The 24,053-nt window shown below is 39.3% G+C and overlaps 1 protein-coding gene across 1 annotated transcript in view; it reads right to left on the bottom strand.

Moving 5' to 3' along the window:
• Positions 1–24,053, bottom strand: part of RARS2 (arginyl-tRNA synthetase 2, mitochondrial) — an 81,346-nt gene that overhangs the window by 56,193 nt on the left and 1,100 nt on the right. The window contains exon 2 of the mRNA XM_082855532.1: positions 2,861–2,934. Coding sequence (XP_082711658.1) covers positions 2,861–2,934 — 74 coding nt within the window. The remainder of the gene's footprint in view (positions 1–2,860; positions 2,935–24,053) is intronic.

The following is a 24,053-nucleotide window of genomic DNA, read 5'->3' as shown; positions in this document are numbered from 1 at the left end:
AATGCAGGGGACATGGGTTTGATCCCTGGCCAGGGAAGATCCCACGTGCCGTGAAGCAACTAAGCCCTGGCACCACAACTACTGAGTCTGGGCTCTAGAGCCCGTGAGCCACAACTACTGAAGCTCACATGCCTAGAGCCCGTGCTCTGCAACAAGAGAAGCCACTGCAATGAGAAGTCTACACACTGCAACGAAGAGTAGCCCCCGCTCACTGCAAGTAGAGAAAGCCTGCATGCAGCAATGAAGACCCAACACAGCCAAAAAAAAAAAACCCAAAAAACAAGAACAGTTAGGCTTTGTTTTAATACCCTAAAGAATAACTGGGTTTATGAAGGCAAAGCTAGGGTTTTCCTTTGTTGTAAACAAATTTAATATGCAGAATTTTAGACTGGTGGCCTAGAAAAATTGAGGTCCTCCCCAATATTTATTTTCTATAAACCAAAGTCCTGGTATTTCAGATTGTTAAAGTAGAGCTACCCAAAGGAACTGCAAGCAGGTAAAGAAAATCTAATTCAAAAGAGGGGCCAAGACAACAGGTGCATGGAAAGATGCTCAGCATCACTAATTATTAGGAAAACGAAAATCAAACCAATAATGAGATATCCCCTCACATCAGAATAGGTACTGTCAAAAAGGTGAGAAATAAGCGTTGGCAAGGATGTGGAGAAAAGGGAACCCTCATACACTGTTGGTGGGAATGTAAATTGGTGCAGCCACTATGGAGATTCTGCAAAAAGTTAATAGAACCACCATATGATAAAGCTATCCTACTTCTGGGTATTTATCAAAAGAATATGAAAGCACTAATTTGGAAAGATATAAGCACCCCTATGTTTACTGCAGCATTATTTACAATAGCCAACACATGGAAACAACCTAAGCGTCCATAAATGAATAGATAAAGATGTGGTACATATATACAATGGAATACTACTTAGCCATAAAAAAGAAATAATGTCATTTGCAGCAACATGGACGGACCTAGAGATTATCATACTAAGTGAAAGTAAGTCAGAGAAAGACAGCTATTGTATGATAGTGCTTATATGTGGAATCTAAAAAAAAAAGGGTACAAATGAACTTATCTACAAAACAGAAATGGAGTTACAGATGTAGAGAACAAACTTATGGTTACCAGGGGGTAAGGTGGGGGAGGGATAAGATTGGGATTGACATATACACACTACTATATATAAAATAGGTAACTAATAAGGACCTACTGTATAGCACAGGGAACTCTACTCAATACTCTGTAATGGCCTATATGGGAAAAGAATCTAAAAAGAGGGGATATATGTTTATGTATAACAGATTTACTTTGCTGTACATCTGAAACTAACACAACACTGTAAATCAACTGTACTCCAATAAAAAATTTTTAAAATGGAGATGTGGTATATATATAAACAATGGAATACTACTCAGCCATAGAAAAAGATGAGATCTTGCCATCTGGGACAATGTGGATGGACCTCGAGGGTATTACACTAAATGAAATAAGTCAGACAAAGAAAGACAAATACCGTATGATTTCACTCATATGTGGAGTATAAGAAATAAAAAACAAAGTAAGTAAACAAACCAAACATGCAGCTACAGAGAGAGAGTGGTGGTTACCAGAGGGGAAGGGGTGGTGGGGCGGGGGGGAGGGTGAAATGGGTGAAGGGGATCAACTGTATGATGACACATGGAAACTGAAGTTTTGGCGATGAGCACGCTATACTGTTTAGAGAATGCTGTGCACATGAAATTTATATAATGTTATAAGCCAATGTTACTTCAATTAAGAAAAAAGACAAAAAGATGGGCCAATACAGTTCAGCTTATTAAAGGTCTTTGAAACATAAAATAAAAACTGAGACATTCCCATTATTATGCAAAATGTCCTTTACAGATTTTATGAAATAGGTAACTGGTTTGCAACATTACATCAATTTACATATAATTATATGGCCCATCTTTTGGTCAGTGGTTGCCTCTGTTCTTGGAACTCAGTATAGATGAAGTTGTAGCAGGCCATTTTAAAGATGCTCTCTTTTACAAGGCCATACATAGCCTTTCTCTTCTCCACTTATCCCTTTGTCCTATTCTGGGAAAAAGAACATTCATTCTACTCAATCTTAAAATCCTGACAAAGTTAAGGGGACAAAATACAAGGACATAATGGTATCATTATATCATAATGGAACAATGATAATTTAAGCTTAGGGCTTAAATGCCTACTATGTAGCTAATTTCTTGTCATTATTAATTAACTGAGAGGGTATTTTATCCAAGTTTTGAAGTTTTCTAGCCAACTCGTAAACAGGTATCAATAAGAATGACCAAACAAAAGAGATATCTCTCTGAATCCAAGAAGCAACTATAGGTTGTATGTAGTCCTAACCAGTAATTCTCTATCACTCGGGGGGCCTCGAATGGAAACAAGCAAAAAAACCAAAACCTGCAAAAAAATATCTAGCAGGTAAATATGGCACAATAGTATTCAAGTATTAGATAGGTGTAAAATCTCTAAGATCCCTTTAAAAACTGATTTTCTAACTACAGTCTAACTACAACCTTAGTTCTTTTATTTGCTGTTACAGAATTAAATTCGAATCTCATTCCAAATTTTTCTTAAAGACTGCCATAATTATAGTTATTAGAATAAACATCAAAACATGAGAATACTAATATAATCTGCCATGTCAGTATGTAAAATACAGATTTTAATTTTATTATTTAAATCCATGGGAATAATAGGTTAAATCATATATTAAGGTTAATTTCAAAGACTATTTTGTAAATTGAAGAGTAACTTTTTTCGTATATTGACAAAGCCAGCAACATTCTAGATCATTACAAATATATTATACTTAACTCTTTTCTGGAAATTGGAACTGCAGATATTGACTTGATCAAGTATTCTGGAGGAAGATCCAACACTCTTGAAAGCTAAAAATCAAAAAGAACAAACAGCACAAGATTGTTAATATATTTGTTCCAGATTCAAGAGAATGCTACTCAACAATTGAAAAAACATATTGAGACACAACACAAATGAGCTACAAACGCACTATGCAATGTGATAAAAGCCAGACTCCAAAGGCTATATAATGTATGATTCAGTTTATTTGACATTCCGGAAAACCCAAAACTGTAAGGATAAAGATTAGATCAGTGGTTGCCAGGGGTTGAAGATGAGAAAGTTTGACCATAAATTGGCAAATAGAACTGTTTACCAAAAAGGATGAATTTTATATTTATAAATTTTTAAAACTTTTTATTATTTGTTTATTTTTTTAAAAAAAGAGAAGGGATGAACTGCTGGGACCAAAGATAATTTTCTTTTTAATTCATTCATAAAATCTTTTTGTGTTAGGCACTGTTTTAGGAGTTGGGGATACAGCAGTGAATAAACGAAACAAAAATCTCATGCTATTTAAATAAACAAGTAAACAAATACAAAATGGGGGGAAAATCTGACCCCCAGCCTCTATCAAAAGTTTATTCACTTGTTTGTTTATTTATTTATTTATGGCTGCGTTGGGTCTTCGTTGCTCTGCACAGGCTTTCTCTAGTTTCAGTGACCAGGGGCTACTCCTTGGTGCGCGGGCTTCTCATTGAGGTGACTTCTCTTTGTTGTGGAGCATGGGCTCTAGGCATGCGGGCTTCAGCAGTTGTGGCATGCGGGCTCAGTAGTTGTGGCTCGCAGACTCTAGAGCCCAGGCTCAGTAGTTGTGACTCTCAGGCTTAGCTGCTCCTCAGCATGTGGGATCTTCCCGGACCAGGGCTCGAACCTGTGTCCCCTATATTGGCAGGCGGATTCTTAACCACTGCACCACCAGGGAAGTCCCTACTCGTATTTTTGAAAAGCTCACTGAATGACTGTAATGCACAGTCATAGTTGTGAACTACTGCCTTCATCAGGAACTCAAATTATGCCTAATTTTTCTTTGAAACAATCCTAACTTTCATACTATTATAGCCTTCATTTCATGAATGATGAAACTGAAGTACAGAGAATTTATGTAACTTGCTTAGGTGGAAAAGCTGGGATGTAAACACAAGCTATCTATCACCGGAACCTACCTTCAACCCCTATGTCATATCGATACCCTTTCAACAAAAAATGCATGAAAACGAAACAGTGAAAATAGCAGTACAGCCATAATGAATTTAAAACTGTCTTCATCTTTCTTGCCCACTTCCTCAATCCTTACTCAGCCTCTGCAATGGACAAGTCATGGCTGGTGAGAGTGAAGGGAAAGGGAGTAATGGGGTAAATAGGAAAAGTAAAGAATGTAAGAAGCAGCAATCTTAATCTTCCTCAGAGGGGTAAGTGTTCAGAAGGGAAGGAATAAAACTAAAGTCACTATCTCCATTATTAGTAATAATATTTATCCTATTATCAAAAGAAATCGTTTGCTGAATTTCATTAACGTAAAAAAAAGGTCAAAACTTGCAGACCAGGAGCTGTCATTTACCTTTAAGATACTCTGTATATTTCTGCTGATCAAGTATATGTTGATTTTTTAAATCTCAGAGTACAGTCTTTATTTTTAAATTCTAGCCTTTAGGAACTGAATTACTGTATCCTTTACAAAAAAAAGGCTTTTTTTCCTTAAGATACTTTCCCAGAAGTGGATAAATACTTCCAAAGCACTTACAGAATAAAGGCTGTAACTGTTCATGTTTATATTACAAAATGTTCCTGCCAAAACAGATACATCAGTAATAAAGATTCTATTATAATTTCTCTTAAAAAAATTCAAATTCCAGTTCCACTTTTACTGTCTATGAGCCCTTGGGAAAGTCATTTTACATCAACAAGCTTAAGTTTTCACATCTGAAAAGTGGGGATAATAAATCTATTAATAATAAACTAGGGCTCTTGTGAGGACTAACAAAATTGTGTCACATAATAAGCATGTAATAAATATTATTTCCTTCTTCCTTTAAAAGGTTTTATTTTGGGAAACTTCCCTGGCGGTCCAGTGGTTAAGACTCTGCATTTCCATTGCAGGGGGCCCGGGTTCAATCCCTGGTCAGGGAAATAAGATCCCGCATTTTGGACATAATGTCTTTCAAACTTACCCATAACCTTCTCCTATAAGACCTTCTGCCTATCTTAGATATAACTAAACTCTGCTGGAAAAAAAAAAAAAAAAAAAAAGGAACGTCGTTCACCATCCAGTTATACATGGATTAAGTCATTAGCCACTGCAGTTTCTGACCGATAATGAACCCTGAGGGGAGTTCAGGGCAAAAAACAGGATGAGGCACACTGTACTGTGGAAAAACAGGCCCCTTAGATAGTTCTATGTATATCTCAGGAAGAATTTTAATAACCAGATTCTTGCATCTTCCCATATCTAGAAAAGCACCAAAATCATTAACAGAGATATCTGTTCCCTGTGACTAGCTGTCATCTTTTACTGAGATGTAAGCCTGACTGCACATATTCCCCAACCAACAATCATGATTAAACTGGCTTCTCCCCCTACCTCTTCGGGGTTTACTCAGAGCTACTGAGTGGCTGTCTCCCAGGATATAGTCATCAGTAAGGTCCCTGAATAAAGCTGAAACTGACAACTCACACCTCTTACATTGTGCTTTTTTTTTTTTTTTTTTTTTTGCTGTACGCGGGCCTCTCACTGTTGTGGCCTCTCCCGTTGCGGAGCACAGGCTCCGGACGCGCAGGCTCAGCGGCCATGGCTCACGGGCCCAGCCGCTCCGCGACATGTGGGATCTTCCCGGACCGGGGCACGAAGCCGTGTTCCCGGCATCGGCAGGCGGACTCTCACCCACTGCGCCACCAGGGAAGCCCACACTGTACATTTTTTCAACAAAGGCCAATTTTTTAATCTTTATCTCACAAATAAGTTGTGAACTTTGGAATGTAAAAATATTACCTAGGACCAACACAAAAAATTCTCTGATACAAACTAAACACTACTTAAAGTTTATTTCTTCTACCATACCTCATTTGCTCCAAAAGAGCTCTGAGGGGGTTTAAACCATAAAAATAAAATGGAGGTATGAAATTGTGCCAGCAAACTCAAGCTAAAGATAATCAGGCTTCTTGGCAACCAAGGTGCAAAGGGAATCTACACAGCACTTTTTACCTCGTAAGAGATAAAGCAAGTCAGTAGGAACAAAGTTTTCCTAAAAGTAAATTCTAAGACCAAGTTATATACACATGAAGATGTGAAGACCAAAATAGAAAATACCTCCAATAGTAATTTTACAAAGGCACAGAAACATTCTTATATGATGTAAATTTAAAAAACCAAGAAGAAAGGGACTGGGGAGAAAGGAGGAATGGGGAGTAACTGTTTAATAAGGACAGTTTCAGTTTGGCAAGATGAAAATATTCTGGAGATGGTTGGTGGTGATGGTTGCATAACAATGTGAATGTACTTAACGCCACTGAACTGTACATTTTAAAATGGTTAAGATGGTAAACTTTATATTAGAGAAATGCAAATCAAAAATAAAATGAGGTATCATCTCACACTGGTCAGAATGGCTATCATTAAAAACTCTACAAATAAATCCTGGAGAGGATGTGAAGAAAAGGGAAGCTTCCTACACTGTTGGTGGGAATGTAAGTTGGTACAGCCACTATGAAGAACAGTGTGGGGCTTCCCTGGTGGCGCAGTGGTTGGGAGTCCGCCTGCCGATGCAGGGGACACGGATTCGTGCCCCGGTCCGGGAAGATCCCACATGCTGTGGAGCGGCTGGGCCCATGAGCCATGGCCGCTGAGCCTGCGCGTCCGGAGCCTGTGCTCCGCAATGGGAGAGGCCACAACAGTGAGAGGCTCGCGTACCGAAAAAAAAAAAGAACAGTGTGGAGGTTCCTCAGAAAACTAAAAATAGAACTAACATATGATCCAGCAATCCCCCTCCTGGGCATAGATCCGGAAAAGATGAAAACCCTAATTTGAAAAGATACATGCATCCCAATGTTCACTGCAGCACTAATCACAGTAGCCAAGACATGGAAGCAACCTAAATGTCCATCGACAGATCAACAGACAAAGATGTTACATATATTCAAGGGGATACCATTCAGGCATTAAAAAGAACAAAATAATGCAATTTGCAGCAACATGGATGCAACTAGAGATTATCATACTAAGTGAGTAAGTCAGAAAGAGAAAGACAAATACCATATGATATCACTTATACGTGGAATCTAAAAACATGACAAAAATGAACCTATCTACAAAACAGAAACAGACTCACACACATAGAGAACAGAGTTGTGGTTGCCAAGGGGGAGAGGTTTGGGGAGGGATGGAGTGGGAGGCTGGGGTTAGCAGATGTAAGCTATTATATATGGAATGGATAAACAAGGTCCTACTGTACAGCACAGGGAACTATATTCAGTATCCTGTGACAAACCATAATGGAAAATATAGAAAAAGTATATATATGTATAAATGAATCACTTTGCTGTATAGCAGAAATTAACAGATCATAAATCAACTATACTTCAATAAGACAACAAACCATAAAAAAAGATGTTAAGTTTTATGTTATGTGTATTTTCCCACAATTAAAAACAAAACCCAAAAAGACTTTGGGATTAAGTAGTAGAAAGAAGTCTTCTTTACATAATCTCTCATTTCCTACCCATAATCAAATTAAAATGAAAAGGAAGGAAGAACGGAGAGGAGAAAGAAAGGAAGGTAGGTCACAGGCTGGTTGGTTCTCCAGCAAAAAGTACACATGATAGGCATAGCCCAAAGTTATAAACTTCAAAAGTGGTAACCAAGCAAAGATTCACCAGACTCTGAGAAGAAATGGGGCAGCCCTGTTTGGCAAGGCTCCTAAGCTGAATTAACTATTCTCATTAATACCCAAATCTGGAGAGAAAACACTGAATGAATTCCATTATTTTTTTCATCTATGACTGAGAGATGCTACAGAACTGCGGGAAAGAATGAGGAAAAGAGAAGTGATTTCCAGCACAAGTGAAGCTTCTAGGGCAGAATCTGAGGGCCTCCCCAATGGAAACACAACACATTCCCCAATTACAGGGAGTAAATCCTGATACTGTGCTGCATGGGCAGGAAGAATCAGAGGAGGAACTTTTATAGGAAGATGGAAAAATATCAGAACTAGCCAGCAAAAATATGCCAAGTCAGAATTCAGGAGTAACATGTACAGGTCACCATGACCTCCTGGAGAGACAAAAGAGGAGTGGAAAGCTGCAGAGTTTATATTTTTGTAATCACAAAAGTGCGGTGAGCCAAGAACAATTCTGAAATGGAGAATGAAGAAGTCCCCCACACAATGCGGAAGCAAATATAAAGTCTGGGCAGAGCTGTCAAGCACTGGTAAGTGAAAAAGAACAGGCATCAAAAACAGACAAACAAACTGAAAGAGACAGAGATACGGAGAGGGAGGGGCAGGGACTGAAAGAAAAAGACAGAATGAAAGGAATGTGGCATACAGGACATCAAAGAACTCTAGAAGAAAAATATAACGATACATTCTTCATAAGGGCTTCCAGATTTGTGAATAAGCAAGAACTGAAAGATGGAAAAACAACAGAGTGAGATAAAAAAGGAGTCTAAAGATTAAATAAACTGATGATCAAACATTTATTATAGAACTATTAATTAGGAAACACAAAGGAAGAGTGTACTCAGAATTGAAAATAAAAGTATAAAAGTATAACACATAAGGGCCAAGATAATCAGATAATACAGATTTTGAAAAACATAGGGGCTTCCCTGGTGGCGCAGTGGTTGAGAGTCCGCCTGCCGATGCAGGGGACACGGGTTTGTGCCCGGGTCCGGGAAGATCCCACATGCCGTGAAGCGGCTGGGCCCGTGAGCCATGGCCGCTGAGCCTGCGCGTCCGGAGCCTGTGCTCCGCAATGGGAGAGGCCACAACAGTGAGAGGTCCGTGTACCGCAAAAAAAACAGCAACAACAACAAAAAAAACACACACAAAAAAACCCCATAAATAGATCAAATAAAATTGGGTACAAGATAATCCAACCTTAGGATAACTGGTGCCCCTAAAATACAAAAAGAGCAGCAGCAAAGAAGCAAGCAGACAGGAAGACAGGTACATTGGTTCTCCAGCAGCATTAAGGACAGAGAGACAAAGCACAGAGCCACACTCTTCACAAAGTGATAGTCAAGAAAAGATACAAAAGATTCTCAAGCAGAATGGAGCACCCTTATTTTAGCAGGGCTCCTACCTTAGTCTTATTTCCCAGAAGCCATCAAGATGAATGAATAAAACCCAAGAAAAATAAAAGTATTCATAGATATATATCTTGGATCCCCCAAAAGCAGGGCCTGGGAAAAGGACTGTGTGCAGGTAGTTTATCTGGGAAGTGACTGCTGACGGCAGAAGTGATATACTGGGGAGAGTGAGAGAGGAGAAAAAGTAAATACAAGATTGTGCTATCAAGTTCACTGCTATAGGCAATAGGGCCTTAATTTCTATCATACTTTTCAAGAGGGATACACAATGTATATCAAAGTGTCTATCCAAAAATAGGGAACAGGCGCTTCTATCCCCCAGTGACTGAGGGGTGCCCTTGAGGGTGTTCACTACACCACGCTTGAGCCAAGTATGGGTTGGTAGCAGGCTTTTTGACAGCGTTAAGTGCTGTTAACAGTAAGTGAATGGAAGCACATGTGAAACTGTTCACTTAAGTGGCAGCTAGAACCAGGTGTGACCAAGGTGATAGGAGATTGGGCATAATAGCCAATAAAAGGGAAATCGTCCCTGAAATTAAGAACGAAATCTGAATTGTTGTATATGACTGCAATGGCACACCACTCAGCAGTAAAATGAAAGAACTGGACCTCTGTGCACCATTATGGATAAATCTTTTTTAAAATTTGAAGGAAACAAACAAAAAAAACCCCAAGTTGCAGAAGGATAATTACAGTTTGATTCCCACTTATATAAAATTTAGTAACTTGAAAAAGAATACTATTTAGGGATACATTCCTAGGTAGTAAGTCACATGCACAGGCATGATAAACAAAACCTCATATGTGAGGAAAGAGTTTGCATCCAGGGATGGGTACCCAGGAGATTTTAATAGTGTTTGTAATAGTTTATTGCTCAAGCAGGGTGAAGGGTACATGGATACTAACAGTATTCTTCTCCATGATTAAATATCCCCCCCCCCAAAAAAAAGGGAAACAAATGGAATCTATAGATCAAAATAAATAACTATGTCAGGAAAACATAATACAGAAAATTCAACACTGAGACACATCCTGGTCAAGTCGCTAAATTTCAAAAATAAAGCACCCAACAAGAAAACTCCAGAGATGAAATAAATGTACTTTACTTTGTAGCCATGTTACCTAATCACAAAGATCATGATCTGGTTAAAGTAAATAATTTAGCAATGATATTGTATAGGGCAAAATTCATCTACTAGAGAAGCTGCAAACTGATTTGCTTATTTCACTTGCTCAGTTCTTTCCTTAATTTGAATTAGTTGCCAACATATGAAAATTGGAAAAAAATTAAAATAACATTAGATTGTTATATGACATTTGCATCTGTAGTATCAGACTTTGGAAAATCAAAAATCAGAAGTAAACAATCTGGTGTTATTGTTTTATTTCTAAAAGGAAGATTTTTAATATTATTTCTAAATTTATTATTTTCATATTATTTCTAAACATGCTAATTTTCTAGTTATTAACCCTCCTTTTGATATGTCTAGGATTATTTTATCTGAGAAATCATAATTTCTTAAAAAAACAAAAGTTAAAAAAAAACCCTTCTTGAAAAATTTACTCATAAAGAAATCCAGACAATTAAGCCATGTATCAGGAAAAGGATTGGTGGTAAGCAATGTATCCAATTCAAAATAAAGTGAATAAGAGACAAGTCATACAAATACCATTAATAAACAGACTAAGTGTTACAAACTTTGAGAAAGTTACTGAAACAAATTAGGAAAGGTAGAGGAAAGTTACACCAACTATAAGAGTGCTAATGTTCTCTCATGGCAAGGGTTGATACTGCCTAAATCTGAAACATTAAGATTTTTTAAAATTTATAATTAACATACAATATTATATTAGTTTCAGGTGTACAACACAGTGATGCATGAAATGATCACCAAAATAAGTGCAGTTACCATCTGTCACCATACAAAGTTACAGTGTTATTGACTATATTCCTTATGTGTATGTTACATCCCATAACAACATATTTTACAGCTGTAAGTTTGTACCTCTTAATTCCCTTTACCTATTTTGTCCAACCCCCCCCCCCACTCCCCTCTGGTAAAAACCAGTCTGTTCTCTGTATCTAGGAGTCTCTGAAACATCAAGATTTTAAAAAATAAGCTCCAAATTGTGATGTTCTTCATAATCTCTTAACTGTAGAGGACTCGTTTCGGAAATTGATCAATAATTCTTTGAATTGCACTTTGGATTCTTTTTCTTTCGTTATATTCAAGCTAAACTGTGTTTAATACTTTTTACTTAAAACTGCATTTAGGTTATGAGTACGTGGGGAATCATAATAGTATTATACTTTTAGCAGTTGGACATTTTCCATTGTAAAACCTAAAAAAATAAAAGCTTGTTACAATACAGTCCAATTTTTATAAAAAGCATATCTATTCTGTCTTCCCATCTTCCTTCTTTTTTCTGCCTGTATATCTGCAAAGAAATGTATCTAAAATAGAGGTCAATCAATGTTAGGGATAACTTTATTTTTTAAATTCTATGTACTGTAATTCTTTACAATAAGCAGGGTTTTTTTGGCAAAAATGAGAAAGATTTTTTTCTTTACCAAAGCACAACTTTATAAAAGTATCTACTGTTAAGGAATTCCTACTGAAAATTAAGCAGTATGGTTCAGATATATAGCTTTCTGTTTATTTAACTTCATGTGGGGCTATTGGGCTGCACCCTGCAGGCCTGCAAGCCTTGTTGGATGCCCAGCCTGGAGACCGAAGAAAGAGCCCAGAGACAGCTACAGAGACACTACTGATTTATCGGATAGAGGATCTTACACGTCTGAAGCAAAAGGTCCTGTAGCAACACCCCGCTGCGTGTGGCTGACGGCAGACAGGACATGGCAGCCATCTTCGCTACTTGGGAGAGAACGAGGCTACCATTTATAGGGGGAATTGACGTCAGGTTGGCTCAACAGTTACCAGAAAAACTAGCAGCTGAGGCAGGGGGCAAGCAAGTAGGCGGTTACTGATTAAGCCCTATAATTAAGAGGATTGGGTAGTTATATGAGTGAAGCAGGGGCTGGTCAGCAGGGAATATACAGACAGCAAGGGAACAGCCATCTTGAATGGCCTGATCATACAGGTGCTAAAGCTTTCACCTAGGGTAATGGATAATAATTAGGTCCCCAACACCAGAAAGCCGCTGGGGTGGTGATGGTGTGGAGAGGGGCTTCAAAATACCCCATCCTCAGAACTCTAACAGATAATATAATGACTAATGAATACTGCATGCATACAATACAAACACAATTCTAAGTACCCTATTTATATTAATTCATTGAACCTTAATGACAAGCCTATAAGGTAGCTAAATAATTTTCCACATTTTACAGATGAAGTACAGTGAACTTACACACCTATCAAAGAAACTGGATTTAAACCCACGTGTCTTTTGTTCTTAGTCACTATACCAGTGGTTCTCACATTTTGCACATGGGAATGACCCAGGGATCTTTAGAAAACACCGAGGTCTGGCTTCCACATGTAAGTATTCTGTCTAATTAATACAGGGTATGACCTGGGCAACAGATGTTAAAAAGTTCTGGGGGTTGATTCTAATGTGAGGTAGAGCATGGGGACCACTGAACTACACCTTTCTGCTTCCTGGTCATCCCTGGCTAGTGGTTATCAAGCCCGGATGAACACCAAAATCCCCTGATAAGGTTGAGAACTTCAAGGCCCCCACCCCACCCCACCCCAGCTCAAGGGGCCTGGGCTTAGGTATTTTTTTCAATGCTTCTCAGGTGATTCCAGTCTCAAGTAGACAAAGCTTGAAAAGCACTGCAGAGGGAGACACTAGCTGCCTTCCACTTTAACGATCAGTGCCCAAACTAGTGAGGGATCTTAATTAATTTGAGGAGTATCTTTTAAATGGGGTGGGCGCACACACACACACAAAGAAACAAAGAAAAAGGAACCACTGTCAAATGTCAGAGAGCGTGGTTTTTAATTCACCTACCGTCTCACAGGTTCAGAACTATTCTGGAAATAATAGGACTTGTCTCTGAGATTGAACTTAGTGTTTTCTCTGATGAAAATGTGACCTATGAGTTTCCTTAGCTACAGATTTCTTTTTTCCCCTTTAGCTAAAGGTGTTTCTCCTGGCGTTGGGCTTCATCTAGGGCTACCACAGATGAAACAAGAGCCTATTGATAACTATCTACTTGAGGCCTCAGATTAGTGAAAGAAAAAATTTTTACAGAATATGCTAAAAGTTTACTCAGTTGAAAATAAAATAAGAAAAGAAGACTAAGGTTCAAAACTTTAGAGCTAAAAACAGAGGAATAAAATCCACAAAACAGGGGACTTCCCTGGTGGTACAGTGGTTAAGAATCTGCCTGCCAATGCAGGGGACACAGTTCAATCCCTGGTCCGGGGCGATCCCACATGCCGCGGAGCAACTAAGCCCATGCACCACAACTACTGAGCCTGCGCTCTAGAGCCCACAAGCCACAACTACCGAACCTGCATGCTACAACTAACGAAGCCCACATGCCTAGAGCCCGTGGCTCCACAACAAGAGAAGCCACCGCAATGAGAAGCCCACGCACCGCAAGGAAGAGTAGCCCCCGCTCGCTGCAACTAGAGAAAGCCCGCATGCAGCAACGCAGTCAAAAATAAATAAAATTTATATTTAAAAAAACCCCTAAAACATTAATCACAGTCCTTGAGAAATAAACTAAATAACTTCCAACTGAATGAAGAGGAAATCTGAGGTTGAAAGCAGAAGCACTTCTTTTTTTTTTTTTTTTTTTTTTGCGGTACGCAGACCTCTCACTGTTGTGGCCTCTCCCGTTGCGGAGCACAGGCTCCGGACGCGCAGGCTCAGCGGCCATGGCTCACGGGCCTAGTGGCTCCGCGGCATGTGGGATCTTCCCAGACCGGGGCACGAACCCGTGTCCCCTGCATCGGCAGGCGGACTCTCAACCACTGCGCCACCAGGGAAGCCCCAGAAGCACTTCTTAAAGGGAGTATCAAAAGTGAAAATATACATATGCCAGATCTGGTTTGGGAACCTAAGACCAGAGATTCTCATGTATAATAATGACTAATATGTATTGAGTGCTCACAATGTACCAGGTACAATTCTAAGCCTTGGATTTGGCAACCTGAAGTCAAAGATTCTAATGTAATAGAATCTTTGGCTTCTAGGGCACCCAGCATGAGCGAGCCATTAATTAATCAGCTTGTGGGCAGTTCTCAACCATTTCTTCCCCTGGCACACAGGCACACATAAGTCTTATGCTTACTACTCAGGTACTGAACACAAAGCCAAAAAATATCCTATCAGTCTGGCTCTAGATAGGCTCTAAATTCATTTAGGAGCTAAGCTTGCCAGGTTCAATATCAAAATCTCCAATAACCACATAAAAACCCTAATTTTGCAGATGAAAAAGAGATCCTTATGCTTTAGTAACCAAACATGTAGGTGGCAGAACTGATATCTTATGAAAATTAGTTCTGTATTTTATAACAGTCTACAAAGCAATGAGTTTTAAAATTCTTGACAGATTATCAATCACTCTTCCAGATCTTAAATTACTTAAACTGTCAATTACCACTGGTTATTCCTCAGTTCTGACTCTCTAATATAACCAGGTCAGCTGTGGATGTTTGCCACCAAGAGCCAATGCACGAGTACTCCCACATCTGAAGAGATATTCTTCAGGTCTGAATTAGCTCAAAGACTCAAGGAGTCAGCAAACGAGGTTATCAACGGAAACTTCGGGGTTCAGAAAAGAACTTCCCAAATGATTTGATGGGCAAGTCATTCGCAATTATTTATAATGAAAGAAATTTAGCATGGCTCTTACAGAACTTGTGGTCTGAAGCAGAACTGAATGCTAGTGGGCCTGTGAGAATAGGTTAGAAGCAAAGCACACAACTAGATAATTCAGTCAGTTACTGTAGCTCATCTGAATGTGGATGAGTAATCTGCCCAACGTAACCAGTTCTAAACTGAAATACTTATGTTGGGAAGATATTTCAGCTTAGGACTGGATGACAACAACTGGACAAGTTTAACTGCTCCTTGAGGTTACACCTGAGATCTGACAACAAAACACCTCAGCAGTCAAGGAGGCCTCTCCTCTATTCACAGTTAGCAGTGTATCTCCTCTATCAAGTTACGTAGATATAAATTAATAAGGAGGGGAGCTTAAGGTCCTTAAAAATCTAACAATTACATAACAACGAAATGCAGTTTGTGAGCTTATACTGGAAAAAAAGGCTGTTGAAAAACATCAACAAAACTAGAATGGATTGTAAATTAGATAAAAGTGAATCAGTGTGACTACCCAAAGCAATCTACAGTTTCAGGGCAATCCCTATCAAACCACCAATGGCATTTTTCACAGAACTAGAACAAAAAATTGCACAGTTTGTATGGAAACACAAAAGACCCCGAATGGCCAAAACAATCTTGAGAAAGAAAAACAGAGCTGGAGGAATCAGACTCCTGGACTTCAGATTATACTACAAAGCTACAGTAATCAAGACAGTATGGTACTGGCACAAAAACAGAAATAGAGATCAATGGAACAGGATAGAAAGCCCAGAGATAAACCCACGCACATATGGTCACCTTATCTTTGATAAAGGAGGCAAGAGTATACAATGGAGAAAAGACAGTGTCTTCAATAAGTGGTGCTGGGAAAACTGGACAGGTACATGTAAAAGAATGAAATTAGAACATTCCCTAACGCCATACACAAAAATAAACTCCAAATGGATTAAAGACCTAAATGTAAGGCCAGACACTATAAAATTCTTAGAGGAAAACATAGGAAGAACACTCTATGACATAAATCACAGCAAGATCCTTTTTGACCCACCTCCTACAGAAATGGAAATAAAAACAAAAATAAACAAATGGGACCTAATGAAACTTAAAAACTTTTGCACAGCAAAGGAAACCATAAACGAGACAGAAAGACAACCCTCAAAATGGGAGAAAATATTTGCAAATGAAGCAACTGACAAAGGATTAATCTCCAAAACTTATAAGCAGCTCATGCAGCTCAATATCAAAAAAACAAACAACCCAATACAAAAATGGGCAGAAGACCTAAACAGACATTTCTCCAAAGAAGGTATACAGATTGCCAACAAACACATGAAAAGATGCTCAACATCACTAATCATTAGAGAAGTGCAAATCAGAACTACAATGAGGTATCACCTCACATGAGTCAGAATGGCCATCCTCAAAAAATCTACAAACAATAAATGCTGGAGAGGGTGTGGAGAAAAGGGAACCCTCTTGCACTGTTGGTGGGAATGTAAATTGATACAGCCACTATGGAGAACAGTATGGAGCTTCCTTAAAAAACTAAAAATAGAACTACCATACAACCCAGCAATCCCACTACTGGGCATATACACTGAGAAAACCATAATTCAAAAAAGAGTCATGTACCACAATGTTCATTGCAGCTTTATTTACCATAGCCAGGACATGGAAACAACCTAAGTGTCCATTGACAGATGAATGAATAAAGAAGATGTGGCACATATATGCAATGGAATGTTACTCAGCCATAAAAAGAAACAAAATTGAGTTATTTGTAGTGAGGTGGATGGACCTAGAGTCTGTCATATAGAGTTAAGTAAGTCAGAAAGAAAAAAACAAATACCGTATGCTAACACATATATATAGAATCTAAAAAATAAAAAAGGTTCTAATGAACCTAGGGGGAGGACAGGAATAAAGACACAGACGTAGAGAATGGACTTGAGGACAGAGGGAGGGGGAAGGGTAAGCTAGGAAGAAGTGAGAGAGTAGTACTGACATATATACACTACCAAATGTAAAAACAGATAGCTAGTGGGAAGCAACTGCATAGCACAGAGAGATCAGCTGGTGCTCTGCGACCACCTAGAGGGGTGGGATAAGGAGGGTGGGAGGGAGACGCAAGACGGAGGGGATATGGGGATATACGGATATATGTATGCATATAGCTGATTCACTTTGTTATACAGCAGCAACTAACAAAACACTATAAAGCAATTATAGTCCAATAATGATGTTAAAAAAAGACAAAAAAAAGTGTATCAGTGTGATATGAATCTAGTAGCTGTACTGTGGTTATATAAGGTAAGCCTTGTTCTTAGGAAGTAAACAATTAGGCATTAGGAGGTTACGGAGCATGATTTATGAAACCCACCCTCAAATGATACAGGAAAACAGATTATACAGGTATAGAAAGATGAAGCAAATGTGGTAAAATGTTAATTGGTGAATCTGGATAAGGGTATATGGAGTTCCTTTGTACTACTCTCATGACTTTTCTCTAAGTTTGAAAATACTTCAAAATTAAAAGGAATTAAAATCAACCAGCTGAATTTATTCTAAACTTAACATCAAAACCTAAAGGAAAAGGAAGTGAGAAAGGGAAACAAATCTACACTCTGTCATTATGTTTCTGAGCCAGAAATAGTGCTGAATATTTTACAAAAGTCATTCTACAGAATCCAAAGAATTTCGATTTTGAGTCAGACAGTTGGGTTGGTTAATCACTGAACTCCACAATTTTGTAGCTCTGTGACTTTAGATTATTCTTTTCATCTTCTTGAGTCTCAGGATCCTCCTCTATAAAATGGAGATAATGCTACCAAGAGCACAAGATGATTGAGATGATTAAGTGAGATGATAATATCAAGTACTGCACATCTTATCTGCATAGCACTGTGCTAAGGGTTGGGAGAGAAATCTCTATGGGACTCTTAAGTTTCTGCGTGTCCTGTAAGCAAAGCCCAAACTGCTCTTTGTTCTGGACTATCTTTCCAAGGAGGTTTATATAACAAACAGCTTTGTGAGACAGAAATAGTGTCCCACATCAGAACAAAGGGGAACATGCCTGCTGCCATTATAAAGGTCTCAGGGTCCTCTCCTATATAACACACAACTGCCTGTGCAGGTATCACCTGACCCTCTTCACCGTGCCCTGTGGGAAGAAGAGGAGCTTGGGGAACCCACACAAGAAAATGTTGATACTCTGGCTACTACTTTTGCTGGGAATAATAAAATAATAAAAGCCTTTTATTTCGCCCAGGGCTCTCATATTTTCTGCCACCATCCATGAACTATGGCTGACTAACTTGTAGGGTAAAATAACAAACCCCTCAGTTCTCGACACTAGCACTTTCTGTTAATATTACCTCATTAAACCTGATCAATAGCCCTGTAAAGTTCAGCAAAACGCTGCATGGTACCAGTAAGGTATTCCACAAATAGTTACTATTATCTTCTTCATTATCATCATCATCATTAATCTTCGCAATAATCCTGTAAACAAGAAATCAATACCATCATCTGATAGCTGATGGGTTAATTAAAAGCTGCCAAGAGTAAGTCAGTCACATTCGTGAAGGGGCTGGAATTTGAATTCTTTCTACCATGTCATCTCACAGCTTTAAAATTATGAACTCATTTGGTGAAGCTGCAAGCTTTATATTATATCCCAACAGCTATGTTTCAGGCACTTCGCTGATCTGGGGAAATAACAGTGAATAAAATATGCTCTCTGTCTTTGTGAAGCTTATAGAGGAAATATACACCAAAACAAGTAACACAAGACCAAATAATCGTTAACTCTTATAAGTGTTATGACAGAAGCAAACAAGGGACTGAGATAGAGGATAACTGGAGGACATAGTTTCCAAACTATAGGTTGTCAGTTGGGAAAAAATTCAGTGAGTCCCAACCAGCATTTTTTGGAAAAATGAAGCAGCACAGAATAGAAAAGAATGCACACACATTATAAAGTATTGTTTTGTGAAACTTCCATCTGGCATAGGAAGTCATGGTATAAAATCATTTCCTTTAGGCACAGGGAATAATCTATGCAATGGGAATGTAATGGCAATGTTAAGAACTTGCTATGTTGGAAAACCAGAAAATTAGTGTGGCTACCATCCTACAGAAAGAAGGGATAGAGTGGCATGAATTGAGGTTGGAAAGAAAGACGTTAAGGTTCTGGCAGTGAGTTTGTGTAGTTTTAAACAGATAAGTGATATGATTTGATTTACATTCTAGAAGTCACTTTTGTTGCTATAAGGAGAATGGATTGGAGAGAGGGCAAGAAAGGAAACAGAAAGACCCATCAGAATGCTGGTGTAAGCAGCTGATGTAGGTGATAATGGTAGCTTGGCTTGGGGTGTGGGAATGAAGGGACAGCAGCGATGGAAAAGAGTGAATGAATTCAAGGTGTTACTCTGAAGACAGAATCAGTAGAACTTGCTGAAGTGAGCATCAGAGGTATACTCTAAACAGTCAGTCACACCCAAATATTGTGGTTCCATGCACATGCCATGCTCTACCATGTCAGCGTCTATGCACATGCTCCTCTTGAAATACCCTATCCCCACCAAGCTCTCACTCTACTCACTCTACAACTCTACACATCCTCTCCTCAGGACTCAGCCCCAACACAGCCTTCTCTGACACTAAGAAGCTGTCTTCTCCATATTCCCTTAGCACTTCACAAACGCTTCTAACACACTGGTTACAGACTGCACGGAAATTACCTGTTTATACAGCTGTTTCTCAAGTTACCCTGGAGCCATGCCAGGGCAGAAGGCATATTCCATTCACTTTCAACCTGGGGACTGACAGTGCTTAGAAAACTTTACACTCAAAGAACCAGAGAAATATCAACATAAAAAGAACCAGAGAAATGGCAACATAAAAAAATCCCAGCTTTGCTGGTTTTGAAGATGGAAAAATGAGCCCGTGAGCCAGTGTAGGAGTGGCTAAGATGACTGAGTAGGAAGACCCTGAACTCACCTCCTCCCAGGGGCACACCAAAATTACAACTATTTACAGAGTAACTATTGATGACAAAGACCCAAAGACTAGCAGAAAATGTCTTCTTACAATTAAAGACATAAAGAAGGAACCACAACTAGATGGGCAGGAGGGGTGGAGAACAGTATAGTCAAGACCCATACCCCGAGATGGGCAACCCACAAAAGGGAGGAAAATTACAACAGCAGAGGTTCTCCCAAAGGAGCCAGGGGTCTGAGCCCCATATCAGGCTCCCCAGCCTGGAGCTCCTACACAAGGAAGACAAGTCTCAGAACATTTGGCTTTGAAGGGTAGTGGGGCTTACTTTCAGGAGAGTCAGAGGGCTATAACAAACAGACTCCGCTTTTAAAGGGCACACACAAAATCTCAAACACTCTGAGACCTGGCAGAAGCAGTAATTTGAAAGGAGAAAAATAAATAAATGAGCTTATGTCAAACTAAAAAACTTTTGCACAGCAAAGGAAACTACCAACAAAATGAAAAAGCCCACCTACTGAATGGGAGAAGATACTTGTAAATATACATTTGACAAGGGGTTAACATCCAAAATATACAAAAAACTAATAAAACTCAACATCAGAAAAAACTCAACCTACCCCCAAACCCCCCAAAAAAACCAACAACCCAATTAAAAAGTGGGTAGAGGACCTGAACATTTTCCCAAGATATACAGATGGCCAACTGGCACATGAAAAGATGCTCAACATCACTAATCATCAGGCACATGCAGATCAAAACAATGAGGTATCAATTCACACCTGTCAGAATGGCTATTATCAAAAGACAACAAATAAAAAGTGTTGGTGAGGATATGGATAAAAGGGAACCCTTGTGCACTAATGTTGGGAATGTAAATTGGTGAAGCCACTATGTAAAATAGTTTGGAGATTTCTCAAAAAGTTAAAAATAGAACTACCATACAATCTATGAATTCCACTTCTAGGTATATATCCAAAGAAAATAAAAACACTAATTCAAAAAGATATACGCACCCCTGTGTTCATTATAGCATTACTTACTATAGTCAAGGTATGGAAGCAATGTCAGTGCCCATCAATAGATGTATGGATAAAGAAGATGTGGTGTAGGTATACCATGGACTATTATTCAGCTATAAAAAAAAAAAGAAAAGGAGTCTTACCATTCGCAACGACATGGATGGATCCAGAGGATATCATGCTATGTAATATAAGTCACACAGAGAAAGGGAAATACAAATGAACAACCATAACCAAACAGGAACAGAGTTATACCTACAGAGAACAATTGGTTGCTGGTGGGGAAGTGCTGGAGGGAGGAGAGAAACAGGTGAAGGAGATCAAAAAAAAACTATAGATTCATTAATCAAAATTTGCTGAATGAATGTACCCTTTCGTGTAATACATTCCTTCACTCCTAAACTGGGTAAGGACCCTCATTCACAGAGGTATGTATTGCACATATTTTTATTTTATTTATTTTTATCCTTGTTTCAGATCATCTCTTTTTTTAATTAATTAATTTTGGGGGCTGAATTGGGTCTTCGTTGCTGTGCACGGGCTTTCTCTAGTTGCGGTGAGCAGAGGCTACTCTTTGTTGCTGTGCACAGGCTTCTCATTGCAGTGGCTTCTCTTGTTGTGGAGCACGGGCTCTAGGTGCGTGGGCTTCAGTAGTTGTGGCGTGCAGGCTCAGCAGTTGTGGCTCACGGGCTCTAGAGTGCAAGCTCAGCAGTTGTGGTGCACAGGTCTAGTTGCTTTGTGGCATGTGGGATCTTCCTGGACCAGGGCTCGAACCCGTGTCCCCCGCATTGGCAGGCGGATTCTTAACCACTGTACCACCAGAGAAGTCCCAGATCATCTCTTGATGACCTTTTGTTTGGGGAAATATACATTTACTTGGTTTATGTTGTCAGACAACTCTATTACATTCTGTTTAATGATCAGATCATGCTCCTTGCCTTCACAAACTAAACAGTATAGTGTATAAGAGGAAGTTGATTTTGAAGTTAGACACATCTCTGTTCATAAACCAACTCTTCAATTTATTGACCAGGAGATGTGGGTAGCTTATTTAATCTCTCTAGATCTCAATTTGCTCAACTGTATCATAAGGTTAATATTTCTGTTTTAGGCTTGTCCCAGGGCTTAAATGTGAACGTGAAGTAATTAGCACAAATATACTCAATACATATGAATTCCTGTTTCTCCGACGTGCTTTCTTTACAAGGAAGAATATAGCCTTTGCAAAACTAAACACAAATTGCTTCTGGTCATGGCACCATCTTGACCTAAGGGCTTCGAATGGAAGCTACCTCACACACACAAAGCTTGGACAGTGAGCTCTAAAACTACCTACGCTGGACATAGTTTACTGTCCACATTAACATGACTTTATTATTCCTTTGTCTTAATTAGCATAATTTTACTCTTCTGGGAGACTCCTGCCCAGACAAATAGCTAGATTGTTCACAATAGGAACTTCCTGAAAAATCTATCAATTCTGCAATATAAAGAAAGCATCAACAGTTCATGTCCTAAGAGTCCTTGCTCTTTCCATCAATCTTTTTTTTTTTTTTTTTGGCACCGTGCGGCATGTGGGATTCTCAGTTCCCTGACCAGGGATCGGACCCGTGCCCCCTGCAGTGGAAGTGGTGAGCCCTAACCACTGGACCGCCAGGGAAGTCCCCCATCAATCTTAAAACTGTTAAGATCAGTATCCAATCCTCATCAAGCCATCTCCTCCACTTTCCTGTCCTCTCACCCTCTGCCACTGAAAGACCAGCCTTAAACCATACTTCAAATGCCTTCCCAGCAAGAGACACTACCAAAGCTCTGTTGCGTTAGCCCAGTAAGCCATGAACCCAGCTTTTTCTTATCAAATGGTCCATTGTTGATACTTGGGAAGCTGGCACTGGACAGGGCAGTACTGCTGCAGTAAAAACAGAAATGAAGTTTTCCCTCTCCTGAGAACAAGGAAAATAAAGGGAACAGTGAACAGGCTAGAGAAGAAACATAACCTGGCCTGAAAGAGTTAATCACTCCTAGTTTTTTTTTTTTTTTTTAACTGTTACTAATCTCTTGTGTCTGTTAACTAGATTTGTACTTCACAAAGCTAACCTATTACTCTTTAACAACACTATGTGAATTACATCCTGGGCTCCCTTGTAGCAGATCACCCTTGTAGCATTTGCATTTCAGAAAAGAGGTCACAGGCCTATAACCCAGAGACAAATGGACCCAATTATGGGGCTGCCTGACGCCAGCTGTGACTATTTTGAAATAATGCAGGAAGAAGAAGAATGCAGGATCTTGACTACTTGACTACTTTGATCCTTATCTTATACCCCGGACTGCTGCGAGCCCCACATATAAAATCTTCTCCGATTCCCGAAGGAGAGAGGGACAAAGTTCTTGAGGCGCTAGCCTGCTGCGTTTTCCCTTCTGCCTGGCAGAAAAATAAAGCCATCTCTCTCTTCCTCCAAAATCTCTGTCTCCGTATTTCTGTTCGGTGTCGGTGCACAGGGAAGCCGATATTTCGGCAACAGTACATCTCCAAGCATAAAGTCAAGACAGAGGGATTTCCAGAAATACTGTAAAAATGAACTAAATGAAATACATATTATATGCCAGACAAAGTATGTCCACTAATGTGTCCATTAAAAGGGAATGGGTTTGTCAAAACTACAACAGAAAGTTTTGTTGAAAAACTGCATAGTTGGCCGACGCGTTTTAAAAATTATTTCTGATGAAATCTAATGTTCCAGTGTTTTATTCCCATCCTCATTACAGAGTTGTTCAAATACTGAAACCGAGTCCCCCTAAAACCGAGTCCCTCTGCCAAGTTTATGATTAACCTCTCTATCCAAAACGTTATTCCCTTTCTTGTCTAACACCTGTTCCCTCAAGACTGAGGAGTATCAAAGAAAACGGGGGATTGAAACCGAGCAGGACCCCGCGGGGCCCTCCCAGGTACAAAAGACTTTCTGTTTCCTTGTTTCTCATTGGTAGGAAAAAGGCTTAGCCCCCTAGACCTTCCCCG

This window comes from Leucopleurus acutus (assembly GCF_964270905.1).
Source record: "Leucopleurus acutus genome assembly, chromosome: 15".
In the NCBI taxonomy this organism is placed as follows: Eukaryota; Metazoa; Chordata; class Mammalia; order Artiodactyla; family Delphinidae; genus Leucopleurus; species Leucopleurus acutus.
The sequence above is the reverse complement of the archived record's forward strand: the minus strand, read 5'-3'. Positions and strand labels throughout refer to the sequence as shown.